The sequence below is a fragment of the Salmo salar genome, chromosome ssa27 (assembly GCF_905237065.1).
Source record: "Salmo salar chromosome ssa27, Ssal_v3.1, whole genome shotgun sequence".
In the NCBI taxonomy this organism is placed as follows: domain Eukaryota; kingdom Metazoa; phylum Chordata; class Actinopteri; order Salmoniformes; family Salmonidae; genus Salmo; species Salmo salar.
The window spans coordinates 35,441,871-35,457,583 of record NC_059468.1 but is presented as its reverse complement, the minus strand read 5'-3'; the positions used below and the strand labels follow the sequence as shown (position 1 = coordinate 35,457,583).

Below are 15,713 nucleotides of genomic sequence, written 5' to 3'. Positions count from 1 at the left end.
TAGACCTACACAAGGCTGGAATGGGCTACAAGACCATCGCCAAGCAGCTTGGTGAGAAGGTGACAACAGTTGGTGCGATTATTCGCAAATGGAAGAAACACAAAAGAACTGTCAATCTCCCTCGGGTTGAGTTGCAATGATCATGAGAACGGTGAGGAATCAGCCCAGAACTACACGGGAGAATCTTGTCAATGATCTAAAGGCAGCTGGGATCATAGTCACCAAGAAAACAATTGGTAACACACTACGCCGTGAAGGACTGAAGTCCTGCAGCGCCCGCAAGGTCCCCCTGCTCAAGAAAGCACATATACATGCCCGTCTGAAGTTGGCCAATGAACATCTGAATGATTCAGAGGACAACTGGGTGAAAGTGTTGTGTTCAGATGAGACCAAAATGGAGCTCTTTGGCATCAACTCAACTCGCCGTGTTTGGAGGAGGAGGAATGCTGCCTATGACCCCAAGAACACCATCCCCACCGTCAAACATGGAGGTGGAAACATTATGCTTTGGGGGTGTTTTTCTGCTAAGGGGACAGGACAACTTCACCGCATCAAAGGGAAGATGGACGGGGCCATGTACCGTCAAATCTTGGGTGAGAACCTCCTTCCCTCAGCCAGGGCATTGAAAATGGGTCGTGGATGGGTATTCCAGCATGACAATGACCCAAAACACCCGGCCAAGGCAACAAAGGAGTGGCTCAAGAAGAAGCACATTAATACATCTAGACGTTCCGCTAGCGGAACACCTGCTCCAATATCCAATGATAGGCGTGGCGCGAATTACAAATTCCTCAAAAATACAAAAACTTCAATTTTTCAAACATATGACTATTTTACAGCATTTTAAAGACAAGACTCTCCTTTATCTAACCACACTGTCCGATTTCAAAAAGGCTTTACAGCGAAAGCAAAACATTAGATTATGTCAGCAGAGTACCCAGCCAGAAATAATCAGACACCCATTTTTCAAGCTAGCATATAATGTCACAAAAAACAAAACCACAGCTAAATGCAGCACTAACCTTTGATGATCTTCATCAGATGACACGCCTAGGACATTATGTTATACAATACATGCATGTTTTGTTCAATCAAGTTCATATTTATATCAAAAACCAGCTTTTTACATTCGCATGTGACGTTCAGAACTAGCATTCCCACCGAACACTTCCGGTGAATTTACTAAATTACTCACGATAAACGTTCACAAAAAACATAACAATTATTTTAAGAATTATAGATACAGAACTCCTTTGTGCAATCAAGGTGTCTGATTTTAAAATAGCTTTTCGGTGAAAGCACATTTTGCAATATTCTGAGTAGATAGCCCAGCCATCACGGCTAGCTATTTTGACACCCACCAAGTTTAGCCCTGACCAAACTCCGATTTACTATTAGAAAAGTTTGATTACCTTTGGTGTTCTTCGTCAGAATGCACTCCCAGGACTGCTACTTCAATAACAAATGTTGGTTTGGTTCAAAATAATCCATTGTTATATCCAAATAGCGGCGTTTTGTTTGTGCGTTCAAGACACTATCCGAAGTGTAAATAAGGGTCACGCGCACGACGCATTTCGTGACCAAAAAAATCTAAATATTCCATTACCGTACTTCGAAGCATGTCAACCGCTGTTTAAAATACATTTTTATGCCATTTTTCTCGTAAAAAAGCGATAATATTCCGACCGGGAGTGGTGGTTTTCGTTCAAAGATAAAACATGGAGTCGACTCGTGCACGAGCCTGAGTCTCATAGTACTGTGACCGGCCACTATCCAAACGCGCTACTGTTTTTCAGTCAGGGCCTGCAAAGCCACGATTCAGCTTTTGCCGCCTTCTGAGAGCCCATGGGAGCCGTAGGAAGTGTCACGTAACAGCAGAGATCCCCTGTTTTGGATAGAGATAATCAAGAAGGCCAAGAAATGGTCAGACAGGGTACTTCCTCTACAGAATCTTTTCAGGTTTCGCCTGCCAAATGAGTTCTGTTATACTCACAGACACCATTCAAACAGTTTTAGAAACTTTGGAGTGTTTTCTATCCAAAGCTAATAATTATATGCATATTCTAGTTTCTGGGCAGGAGTAATAATCAGATTAAATCGGGTACGTTTTTTATCCGGCCGTGAAAATACTGCCCCCTAGCCATAACAGGTTAAGGTCATGGAGTGGCCTAGCCTGTCTCCAGACCTCAATCCCATAGAAAATCTGTGGAGGGAGCTGATGGTTCGAGTTGCCAAACGTCAGCCTCGAAACCTTAATGACTTGGAGAAGGTCTGCAAAGAGTGGGACAAAATCCCTCCTGAGATGTGTGCAAACCTGGTGGCCAACTACAAGAAACGTCTGACCTCTGTGATTGCCAACAGGTTTTGCCACCAAGTACTAAGTCATGTTTTGCAGAGGGGTCAAATACTTATTTCCCTCATTAAAATGCAAATCAATTTATAACATTTTTGACATGCGTTTTTCTGGATTTTTTTGTTGTTATTCTGTCTCTCACTGTTCAAATAAACCTACCATTAAAATGATAGACTGATTATTTCTTTGTCAGTGGGCAAACGTACAAAATCAGCAGGGGATCAAATACTTTTTTCCCTCACTGTATAATAAATGGTCTATTAAGCTAATCTCTTCAGGCAGTTTTAGGAGCGACCCACTCTGTTTCAGTCATTTTATTTTGATTTATTTTACTTAACCTTCATTTAACTAGGCAAGTCAGTTAAGAACACATTTTTATTTACCAAAAGGCCTTCTGCGGGGACGGGGGCTGGGATTAAAAGTCATTTCTCATCGTCTAGAAAATGACACCAGGCTGCTTTAACGACACGCCAGGATCAAGACCTCCCTCTTACACACACTGGATAACCTTCCCATTATAGAACGTCTCTGGCTCCGGGATATTTCACACAGCAACACTTATGTTTCCGATTTGAGCCATTTGTTGGAGCCATTTGTTGGAGGTCAAGGTGCGTAGGTTGTTGAAATTCAGGGAACATGTTCGATTGCAAGGTTGGTTTGGTTTTGTTGTGCTTACTAGACAACAACCTTGACTGCTGGATCCCTGCCAGGCACTCGATGTTCACACTTGCACAAGCATCGAAAATACTTGGAAATAGAGATTGGATTTGTTGTGTATTATTAGGGATCAGGTGTTTCTTTAGTAGTATTCTGATATAAACCCCTTTGTTCTATCACACTGCTTCTGGTTGACTGCATTGTCAACTTGATCATCAAAACGATCTCAAGTTTGCCATTTCTCTTCTTCAATAACACGAGGGAATTCATATTTGATCATGTCTAATAGACATTGTTATACAGCATGTATTACCATATAAAGCAGCTGCTCTTACCCCAGGTGTTCTAGATTGTTCTATCAGCTGTTCTTGCCCCAGGTGTTCTAGTTTGATCTATCAGCTGCTCTTACCCCAGGTGTTCTAGTTTGATCTATCAGCTGCTCTTACCCCAGGTGTTCTAGTTTGATCTATCAGCTGCTCTTGCCCCAGGTGTTCTAGTTTGATCTATCAGCTGCTCTTACCCCAGGTGTTCTAGTTTGATCTATCAGCTGCTCTTACCCCAGGTGTTCTAGTTTGATCTATCAGCTGCTCTTACCCCAGGTGTTCTAGTTTGATCTATCAGCTGCTCTTACCCCAGGTGTTCTAGTTTGATCTATCAGCTGCTCTTACCCCAGGTGTTCTAGTTTGATCTATCAGCTGCTCTTACCCCAGGTGTTCTAGTTTGATCTATCAGCTGCTCTTACCCCAGGTGTTCTAGATTGTTCTATCAGCTGTTCTTGCCCCAGGTGTTCTAGATTGTTCTATCAGCTGTTCTTGCCCCAGGTGTTCTAGTTTGATCTATCAGCTGCTCTTACTCCAGATGTTCTAGTTTGATCTATCAGCTGCTCTTACCCCAGGTGTTCTAGTTTGATCTATCAGCTGCTCTTACCCCAGGTGTTCTAGTTTGATCTATCAGCTGCTCTTACCCCAGGTGTTCTAGTTTGATCTATCAGCTGCTCTTACTCCAGATGTTCTAGATTGTTCTATCAGCTGTTCTTACCCCAGGTGTTCTAGTTTGATCTATCAGCTGCTCTTACCCCAGGTGTTCTAGTTTGATCTATCAGCTGCTCTTACTCCAGATGTTCTAGATTGTTCTATCAGCTGTTCTTACCCTAGGTGTTCTAGTTTGATCCCTAACATCTCCTTATCTGCTCAATTCAATTCATCCCAAAAACCATTCTAAACGGAGCTATACCTCTGTAGATATAGATAATAGATTATATACATCATAAGCTTTAACTTTTCTTTCCTGGTATCATGGCCTTATCGTGTAGCTTATTGTCTGGGTGCGTGATGTCATTAGGTTTTTTTTTCAGTGCCTGTGTGACTGACTCACACATGTATCTGTTTTTATTCAAATATATATATATATATATATATATATTTGCACACAAGAAGAAATAGAAAACAATATGATCAGAATTAAAAGACAAATTAAAATTGCGTGGAGTTCTTCCAAATATTTATTGCAATAAATAAAGAGTAGATTATTTATTTATTTTTTACACATTGTTACAAATAACAATTTACAAATAACACAAAAGAAAACATAAGATAAAAGTAAATCAGGGGAAGAAAGAAAATAAATTCAAGTGAAATGCATAATCAACATGAGTTACAGAAGTTTCTTTCCTCATTGTGCTCCAGGTGACGTTGGGAGATACCTTCATCGGCATCGGGAGGAAGACTCCGGACTGTCAGGGAAACACCAAGTACTTCCGCTGCAAGTTCTGTAACTTCACCTACATGGGAAGCTCCTCAGTGGAGCTGGAGCAACACTTCCTTTCTGCCCACCCCAACAAGATGAAGTCCCAGCCCCAGCCCCCGCCGCTGCCAAACGACGACAAGCCCTCGGACAGGAAGGGGAACTATGTGACACGGGGTGGTGGCGTGGAGGGGGCGGAATTGGGAAAGTGGGAGGACCGGGTGGCGGTCCGTGCTGAGGACGACTCGGTGGCTGGCTACTCCGTCCCCATCCACGCCACGGACTCGCCGGGCTGGACGGGGTCTGACGGTGGGGCCACAGACTCACCTGGCTGGACGGGGGCCGATGGCAGGGCCACAGACTCGCCTGGCTGTACGGGGTCCGACGGCGGCGCCACAGCGGTGGCCTATTACCGGTGTAAGTACTGCAGCTTCAGCTGTGAGTCGCCCAGCTCACAACGCCTCCTGGAGCATTATGAGAAGAGACACAGACAGCCTGGAGGAGAAAGAGGGGGGACCAGGGAGGGCAGCCCAGCCAAGAGGGAGCGAAGGAGCAGCAAATCCAGGGACGGAGAGAGAGACCCCCACAGCCGGAGGAAAGACAAGACAGGAACGAGTGGCTCGATGGGCGCAACGGATCCGGAGATGGTGGTAACCAGCTACAACTGCCAGTTCTGTGACTTCCGCTACTCCATGAACCACGGGCCTGAGGTTATTGTGGTGGCGCCTCTGCTCCGCCACTACCAGCAGGCCCACAGCATCCACAAATGCACCATCAAGCACTGCCCGTTCTGCCCGCGTGGCCTCTGCAGCCCCGAGAAGCACCTGGGGGAGATCTCCTACCCGTTTGCTTGTAGGAAGAGCGCATGCTCCCACTGCGCCCTCCTTTTCCTCCAGCTGTCCCCCCAGGGCAGCTCCCCAACTCCCAGGCCCAGCGTCACCCACCTGTGTGACCAGTGTCCCTACGCCACCAGCGACATCGACCTGCTTCTGCTGCACTACGACAGCACCCATGCCACCCACGGCGTGCTGGAGGTCAAGCCCGAACAGGAGGGAGCTGAGACGGGGAGGTACTCTGCCCCCAAGGGCCCTCACGGGGAGCACTCATGCACCAAGTGCCATTTCATCACAGATGTGGAGGAGGAGATCTTTCGTCACTACAGGTGAGTAGGGGGGGTTGAGTTGAGTTGGAGTTAGAATGTTATTAGAAAGGCAAAATATAATACATGTGCAGACTTCTTGGAACTCCTTGGAACTCCTTGGAACTCCTTGAAACTCCTTGAAACTCCTTGGAACTCCTTGGAACTCCTTGGAACTCCTTGAAACTCCTTGAAACTCCTTGGAACTCCTTGGAACTCCTTGGAGCTCAATAGAACTTCTAGGAACTCCTTGTGATGTCCCCTTTTACTCAATGCTCTCTTGTTGCTCACATGTTGTAGTTAGTCGGCCGGTCGAGAAGGTAAAGGTTTGGAAAAATACATTCTTTAGGACCGTTCTTCTTATCTTCTTAACCATAGAACATACAGTAAGCGCACCATTTTGATATATGCAGACACTGGTATGGTGCTCGATATAATGAATATGAGGTTGACAAGTGACACAATGGACTTTAAAGGTTTGGTTCAGCTTCCTATTGAAAACCTGATTATTATTGGTAATAATGTTAGTTTAGTATGGTATCATGCATCATGGCTCAGTGCTAGATTCCAGCTAGTGTAAGCATTGTTGACATTGTTCTTAGTTCAATTTAGGGTTATGAGATTATCTGTTTTTGTGACGTTGAATAAGTAAATCCAGTTTTGCTCATAATGAACAACAGACTTGCGCAGTCACACACAGTACGTGCAGTTAATCAACTTTAGGGAATCAATAGTGAAATGTTAAAAGTCAGGTAATTCTGTAACACGTTTGTGATTTTAGATTTAGTCTTGCCTTTGGCAGGTGTGGATCCGTGTGTTTGTGTGCGTGTGTGTTTGTTGTGTGTGTGTATGCATGTGTCTGTGCATGCGTGCATGCCTGCCTGTGTGCGTGTGTGTTTGTCTGAGGACAACTGCCACTGAAGATAACTGCCACTGAAATCAGGAATTGCACTCTATTGCACTTTGTAATGCCTCCACATAAGATATCAATTACATTAAACCAATTACATTCTGTTTCAGCTCAGCCGCCTGTTTAGATTCGGCTGTTTTGGAATGTATTGATATAAGTGAGTCTTGTGCAGTAGCTTGATCCATATGTCCACTTGAAGCCTTTACAGACGCAGTGCCAGAGCGCTGAGAAATCAATAGGTGGGTATAAATGCAACAAACCGTGTCTTCTCGGGATATATTAGATGATTCTACGCTGAGTCAAGGGAAACATATTTATACTGAGTTAGCCAGCAGGTCAGGGGAAACATATTTATACTGAGTTAGCCAGCAGGTCAGGGGAAACATATTTATACTGAGTTAGCCAGCAGGTCAGGGGAAACATATTTATACTGAGTTAGCCAGCAGGTCAGGGGAAACTTATTTATACTGAGTTAGCCAGCAGGTCAGGGGAAACTTATTTATACTGAGTTAGCCAGCAGGTCAGGGGAAACATATTTATACTGAGTTAGCCAGCAGGTCAGGGGAAATGTATAAATACTGAGTTAGCCAGCAGGTCAGGGGAAACTTATTTATACTGAGTTAGCCAGCAGGTCAGGGGAAATGTATAAATACTGAGTTAGCCAGCAGGTCAGGGGAAATGTATTTATACTGAGTTAGCCAGCAGGTCAGGGGAAACATATTTATACTGAGTTAGCCAGCAGGTCAGGGGAAATGTATTTATTCTGAGTTAGCCAGCAGGTCAGGGGAAATGTATAAATACTGAGTTAGCCAGCAGGTCAGGGGAAACTTATTTATACTGAGTTAGCCAGCAGGTCAGGGGAAACTTATTTATACTGAGTTAGCCAGCAGGTCAGGGGAAATGTATAAATACTGAGTTAGCCAGCAGGTCAGGGGAAATGTATTTATACTGAGTTAGCCAGCAGGTCAGGGGAAACATATTTATACTGAGTTAGCCAGCAGGTCAGGGGAAATGTATTTATACTGAGTTAGCCAGCAGGTCAGGGGAAACATATTTATACTGAGTTAGCCAGCAGGTCAGAGGAAATGTATTTATACTGAGTTAGCCAGCAGGTCAGGGGAAATGTATTTATTCTGAGTTAGCCAGAAGGTCAGGGGAAACATATTTATTCTGAGTTAGCCAGAAGGTCAGAGGAAACTTATTTATTCTGAGTTAGCCAGAAGGTCAGAGGAAACTTATTTATTCTGAGTTAGCCAGAAGGTCAGGGGAAACATATTTATTCTGAGTTAGCCAGAAGGTCAGAGGAAACTTATTTATTCTGAGTTAGCCAGAAGGTCAGAGGAAACTTATTTATTCTGAGTTAGCCAGAAGGTCAGAGGAAACATATTTATTCTGAGTTAGCCAGAAGGTCAGAGGAAATGTATTTATTCTGAGTTAGCCAGAAGGTCAGAGGAAACTTATTTATTCTGAGTTAGCCAGAAGGTCAGGGGAAACTTATTTATTCTGAGTTAGCCAGAAGGTCAGGGGAAACATATTTATAAAGCCTGCCCTTTTCTTCTGTTATTAACTTTGAGTTGGGCTTTTTTGACTTATTTAGTAGTCTTTGTAAGGTTGATTAATTCAGTCTCACTGATTAACCTATCACTTGTTGAAGGCTGATTTTCTGCAATGCTTTTAAAATGTTCACCTCTCTAGACAAAGTCCAGCTCAGTCCTCACTGTAGGGGCGAATGGTTGCTAGATCGAATCCCCAAGCTGACAAGGTAAAAATCTGTCGTTCTGCCACTGAACAAGGCAGTTAACCCACTGTTCCTAGACCGTCATTGTAAATAAGAATTTGTTCTTAACTGACTTTCCTAGTTAAATGAATAAAAATAAAACTATGTTTTATCCCTAGCCTGTCCAGCTCAGACCCCCCAGTCCTAGACCATCACTCCGTTGTTTGCTTCTATCTGTACAGTGTACAGGGTTAGGAAAACCCTTCCTCCCTCCCCCCCTCCCCCCCCCCCCTCCTCGTCCTCAGGGAGAGAGGCACCGGCAGCCCAGTTACCAGTCGTGCTGGGCCAGAGTTTCCATTTCCTCTGTGATGTCAGGGGGATCTGTCCGTCACACTGGTGGGATTCAGTCCAGTTCACCTTACAGCTCCGCGCCGACCAGACCCTCGTAAAATACCCAGTATTGAGTGCGTTCACTGGTGCATAGCTAAGGGAGTTTCATTTCATAGCGCACAAATTACATCCACTCAATACTTTTACTGACACAGACATTGGGTTTTTAGCCCCAAAAACCTGTTTATTGTAAAAAGAATCAATAAAAGCATTTGAATGTATTTTACAGAGAGTGCAGATACTCCAATCACATACAGTGGTGCCATAGCATCAGTAGTGCCATACCATCAGTGGTGCCACACCATCAGTGGTGCCATACCATCAGTGGTGCCATACCATCAGTGGTGCCATACCATCAGTGGTGCCATACCATCAGTGGTGCCATACCATCAGTAGTGCCATACCATCAGTAGTGCCATAGCATCAGTAGTGCCATACCATCAGTGGTGCCACACCATCAGTGGTGCCATACCATCAGTAGTGCCATACCATCAGTAGTGCCATACCATCAGTGGTGCCATAGCATCAGTAGTGCCACACCATCAGTGGTGCCATACCATCAGTAGTGCCATACCATCAGTAGTGCCATAGCATCAGTAGTGCCATACCATCAGTAGTGCCATACCATCAGTGGTGCCATACCATCAGTAGTGCCATACCATCAGTAGTGCCATACCATCAGTGGTGCCATACCATCAGTGGTGCCATACCATCAGTAGTGCCATACCATCAGTAGTGCCATAGCATCAGTAGTGCCATACCATCAGTAGTGCCATACCATCAGTAGTGCCATACCATCAGTGGTGCCATACCATGAGTGGTGCCATAGCATCTTTACTTTACTGACATTATTTTCCACATGGGGACATTTTGTTGCATTGTCATGTACATGTTTAAAATGGCGTTTAAATACAAAACAAATTGACAATACAACTTTCATAACAGTTACATACCAATAAAAATAGACTAGCCTGCTGTCCTTACTGGGTGGATAGGAACATTAGCCCTCGCTATTTAGGAGCGATATCACACTTGGCACAACAAATGATTGTCGAGAGAGAGAAGAGAGGAGAGAGAGGAGAGAGAGAGAAAAGAGAGAGAGAAAAGAGCGAGAGAAGAGAGAGAGAGAGAGAGTCATAATAAGTGAATGTGTTTGTGTCTGGAAGTACTGGACGTAGAGGAGGCTCTGTCTTTATTACTCACCATAACTCCCCTCTAATTAAACCACAGAAAACAACCATTGTGTCTCAGGTTGCACACGTGTCCGTTTATTCTCAGGAAGCTGTCATTGATGTTGTATGTCGAGGAAAAGTTGTTTTATGTTGAAAAAAACTGCGCTATGCTAGCCCGAAGAATAGGTGCTTTGGCTGAGTGTGTGCAAAGTGAGTGATGAAATGAGTGCTGGTGTGTGTTTCTCTGTGTGTCTCTGTATCTCATTTTGTGTATGTGCGTGAGAGTACATGCTAGATTTGACGCATTATCGTGTATGGTAGTGAGTGTCTATGCTCATACATGTTGGGAGTCGGGTGCATATTGTTGGATGCGCTGCCTTGAAAAACCACAGATGTTCAGGACGTTCATTAGAGGCTGGCCTCTTGGCCTGGTGCAGCAGTCTTTTGAGATGTAAACAGTTCAGATAATCAGAGAAGCCTGCAGAGACTAAACACACACACACACACACACACACACACACACACACACACACACACACACACACACACACACACACACACACACACACACACACACACACACACACACATTATACACAAACACAATATATACACACACACACAATGTACACACACAATATACACAAAAACACACACACCATGGTTTTTGTTAGGAAAATGTGGCGCTGGACATTTGACCGGCAGCATTTTAATTTACCGAACATTTGAGAAATTTACCGGACCCCTATGCGTTGGCTGCAGAACCTGATTAGGGTGTCCACCCACGGTGTTCAGAATGACAGAAATCACATGTAGATTGCGGTAATTCCTGTTAACAGAACATGCAAGTCCAGGATTTAACGATGTGCGGTCCTTCTTTCCAAATTCTGATGTTAGTACAGTGGTTCCCACCCTTTTTTCGGTTACTGTACCACCAACTGAGTTCTGAAGTACTGTCCCACCGACTGAGTTCTAAAGTACTGTACCACTGACTGAGTTCTGAAGTACTGTACCACCAACTGAGTTCTGAAGTACTGTACCACCGACTGAGTTCTGAAGTACTGTACCACCGACTGAGTTCTGAAGTACTGTACCACCAACTGAGTTCTGAAGTACTGTACCACCAACTGAGTTCTAAAGTACTGTACCACCGACTGAGTTCTGAAGTACTGTACCACCAACTGAGTTCTGAAGTACTGTACTACCAACTGAGTTCTGAAGTACTGTACCACCAACTGAGTTCTAAAGTACTGTACCACCAACTGAGTTCTAAAGTACTGTACCACCGACTGAGTTCTGAAGTACTGTACCACCAACTGAGTTCTGAAGTACTGTACCACCAACTGAGTTCTGAAGTACTGTACCACCGACTGAGTTCTGAAGTACTGTACCACCAACTGAGTTCTAAAGTACTGTACCACCGACTGAGTTCTGAAGTACTGTACCACCGACTGAGTTCTGAAGTACTGTACCACCAACTGAGTTCTGAAGTACTGTAACACCGACTGAGTTCTGAAGTACTGTACCACCAACTGAGTTCTAAAGTACTGTACCACCGACTGAGTTCTGAAGTACTGTACCACCAACTGAGTTCTGAAGTACTGTACTACCAACTGAGTTTTGCTCTGCCCGGAGGACCCCTGAAGTACCCCTTCATGTGCATGTTACCAGTAGGTCTATGATCACATGAGTCTTCTGAAGTACTCCCTGTGGACAGACTAAGTAACACAATTGTACCCCTGGTTGGGAACCACTGTGTTAGAATAACTGACCACATTTACTCTTTCTCAGCCAACAAGACAAGTAATGAAAAGCAAAATGACTAGCCTATGTCAATCTACTATCCCCCATAGTAGAAAAGTTGACCTATTCTATTGGTCAGCTCGTCGAGAAAGAAAAAGCCTATTCCAAGCAGACTCTGGGACAGTTGTGGGACGATAGATCCCAAGTTCATACAACCAGTAGGCCTAGGCTACATAAAAAAAACGTTAAAAAGCAATAAGTCTGATGTAACAGATCAGAACATTTAACTTTAAAATGTTGATAAACTATTATTTCTTCACATTATTAGCACAGCAATGTACACAAGGCAGGAGGCTACGGTCGAATGTTCAGTATGCAATTAGCGGGAAAACACTGTTGTCAAAAGCACACTACACATGTGAGCAGTTTCATGTGACAGAGATTAAAATATCTGTAAACAATTTGAAAGAGGGGAGAATTAATATGCAGCAACTAGCATGGGTTGTTAATATGACTAGGATTGTTCCTTTGGCTACTGCACAATGAATTAAAGTTGATATCAAATAATTGCCTCCACTGATATGGTCTGATTTTGGCTAGGCTACTTTGGAGCGAGGTAAGACGTGCCTTATAATATGTAGCAAAATGTTGAGGTTTCAGACAATTAAGTATAAAAAAAGTATAAAAAAATAAGTCCTCTCACTATCAACTGCGTTTATTTTCAGCAAACTTAACATGTGTAAATATTTGTATGAACATAACAAGATTCAACAACTGAGACATCAACTGAACAAGTTCCACAGACATGTGACCAACAGAAATGTTGGGGGGTCAAAATCAAAAGTAACAGTCAGTATCTGGTGTGGCCACCAGCTGCATTAAGTACTGCAGTGCATCTCCTCCTCATGGACTGCACCAGATTTGCCAGTTCTTGCTGTGAGATCTTACTCCAATCTTCCACCAAGGCAACTGTAAGTTCCCGGACATTTCTGGGGGGAATGGCCCTAGTCTTACCCTCCGATCCAACAGGTCCCAGACGTGCTCAATGGGATTGAGATCCGGGCTCTTGCTGGCCATGGCAGAACACTGTCATTCCTGTTTTGCAGGAAATCACGCACAGAATGAGCAGTATGGCTGGTGGCATTGTCATGCTGGAGGGTCATGTCAGGATGAGCCTGCAGGAAGGGTACCACATGAGGGAGAAGGATGTCTTCCCTGTAACACACAGTGTGAAAATTGCCTGTAATGACAACATGCTCAGTCCGATGATGATGTGACACACCACCCCAGACCATGACGGACCCTCCACCTCCAAATCGATCCCGCTCCAGAGTACAGGCCTCGGTGTAACGCTCATTCATTTGACGATAAACACAAATCCGACCATCACCCCTGGTGAGACAAAACCGCGACTCGTCAGTGAAGAGCACTTTTTGCCAGTCCTGTCTGGTCCAGCGACGGTGGGTTTGTTCCCATAGGCGACTTTGTTGCCGGTGATGTCTGGTGAGGACCTGCCTTACAACAGGCCTACAAGCCCTCAGTCCAGCCTCTCTCAGCCTATTGCAGACAGTCTGAGCACTAATGGAGGGATTGTGCATTCCTGGTGTAACTCAGGCAGTTGTTGGTGCCAACTTGTACCTGTCCTGCAGGTGTGATGTTCGGATGTACCAATCCTGTGCAGGTGTTGTTACATGTGGTCTGACACTGCGAGGACGATCAGCTGTCCATCCTGTCTCCCTGTAGCGCTGTCTTAGGCGTCTCACAGTACAGACATTGCAATTTATTGCCCTGGCCACGTCTGCAGTCCTCATGCCTCCTTGCAGCATGCCTAGGGCACGTTCACACAGATGAGCAGGAACCCTGGGCATATTTCTTTTGGTGTTTTTCAGAGTCAGTAGAAAGGCCTCTTTAGTGTCCTACATTTTCATAATTGTGACCTTAATTGCCTACCATCTGTAAACTGTTAGTGTCTTAACGACCGTTCCACAGGTGCATGTTCATTAATTGTTTATGGTTCATTGAACAAGCATGGGAAACAGTGTTTAAACCCTTTACAATAAAGATCTGTGAAGTTATTTAGATTTTTATGAATTATCTTTGAAAGACATGGTCCTGAAAAAGGGACGTTTCTTTTTTTGCTGAGTTTATGTTTTTAAAAATGCATACTGCCTCCAGCTCATTGCAAAGTGGTGTGTGATGCGCTGATGAAGCCATCCTTCTGTTGCCTATACATTTGCTGTTTGAGATGCTGTAGAAGCAGCTCTCACTCTGTCTGACAGATTTCCCGCTCAAATGCTCTTTATCTGTATGCTGTATGCGTATAATAAGTACACATTCACCAATTTAATTCCACTCAATTATGCAAATTAACCTGTATACTGTTAATCATGACCAGTCAAATGTATTTCCATCGACTGGTATTTCCATCAATGAAGAGGATAATAAACATTAGTTCACATTGGGAATTTTTTCTTCTTTTCCCGGTGCCAATTCTATTTTTAGGCTTTTCTAAAAACAAATATCAGCCAAAAGCTGACTATTACCGGAAACCCTGACCCTGACACTCCAACATTTTTATTTGGTATAAAACAATCAGTGTTGTACAGCGGAATAATTTGTCAGTGGGAAATCCTAGAATGCAACAGCACAAATTCATTCCTTTAGATTGAATTTCCTGTATCCCAAAACAATGACGGTAATTTGTTTCTAAGTTGTTGTTTTTGTTTGTTTTGTTTGCGTTTCAGTTGGAGTTAGGTGTGAGGAAGAAATTCTAAATCGTTTTTTTTGCCTCATAATCAGATTAGTCACAGAGAAGTTCTCTATTCAACAATGTAGTTATTCATAGTGGTCATGTGTGTGTGCGTGTAAGTCTGAAGAGTTGAGGCTATGGATGAATGGCCACACTCCAAGCTCTCTTGTTGATGCTGGTAAAATAAACAGGAGTGGGCAATGCAGTTGTGTTTATTTATTTGGGCACCCATGCATACGTTGGGTGTCTCTATGATGACGTGGCTACATCAACAGGAAATGAAAGCAGTGTGTTTCTGCTGGGATGATTCATTGTGTTTCTGTGGAAAACCCAACTGCTTATTTAGCTGAAGTTTTCATGTGTATCATAATGATTGGTCAATTTGATATATGATGATTGGAGGTTGGAGAATGCATGTGAGATGGCGTGAGACAGTGAGATTCATCCAATTTAAATAATATTATTGATTGAACTTGTAACTTTTTGATTGAAAAAACAACTTCATAGATTTTTTTTATCAGAGTATCATCAGGAAGTGGGGACTAGGGCTGGCATATTCTGCTTCCTCTATGAGGTTTGCTTTTTCTCCAAACAGTGTTAGCCATGGGATCATAAGAAAAAACACTGAGGTCTACATCAGCAAGCCATGACACCCACCATCTCAGATTGTTCTGAAATCATTTATGTAGTTAGAAACAGACAAGATTAGCATTCCTGGAACATTGTTTTGTTGAAGTGTAATTTGATCTCTGAGAAATTAAGCTAATTGATTGAACCCAAATTGGCCATTTTAATTTATTGGATTCATATAATATTCAAAAAATATAGTACCCAAAATCTGATTTGGACCAAACTTTGTTCTGATATTGATTAAGCCATGAGGAATCCAAAGAAATTGTTAAGAGCCACCTACAGACCCCCCACACCCCACTGCCCATGCCAATCCCACCCCAACAACGAGTATATAGTATCAGTTCTCTATGTCTGACAAGTATTATGGAACTGTGGCTTTGAGTATTGTTTCTTTATCCTATGTAATGTATTCCCAGTGAATTTGGTGATGCTTTTTTCCCCCCTGTCCAGATAAATTAGTAATTGAAGTTGTTTGGTTTATGTCCCATCCTACATCCTGATATGACCA

General features: G+C 43.5%; 1 protein-coding gene across 3 annotated transcripts in view; it reads left to right on the top strand.

Annotated features, from left to right (window-relative positions):
* LOC106589004 (zinc finger transcription factor Trps1) overlaps positions 1-15,713 on the top strand; it is a 207,459-nt gene that overhangs the window by 62,633 nt on the left and 129,113 nt on the right. For all 3 annotated transcript variants that reach the window (XM_014178623.2, XM_014178625.2, XM_014178624.2), the window contains exon 4: positions 4,696-5,915. In XM_014178623.2, the coding sequence (XP_014034098.1) occupies positions 4,696-5,915 (1,220 nt within the window). The remainder of the gene's footprint in view (positions 1-4,695; positions 5,916-15,713) is intronic.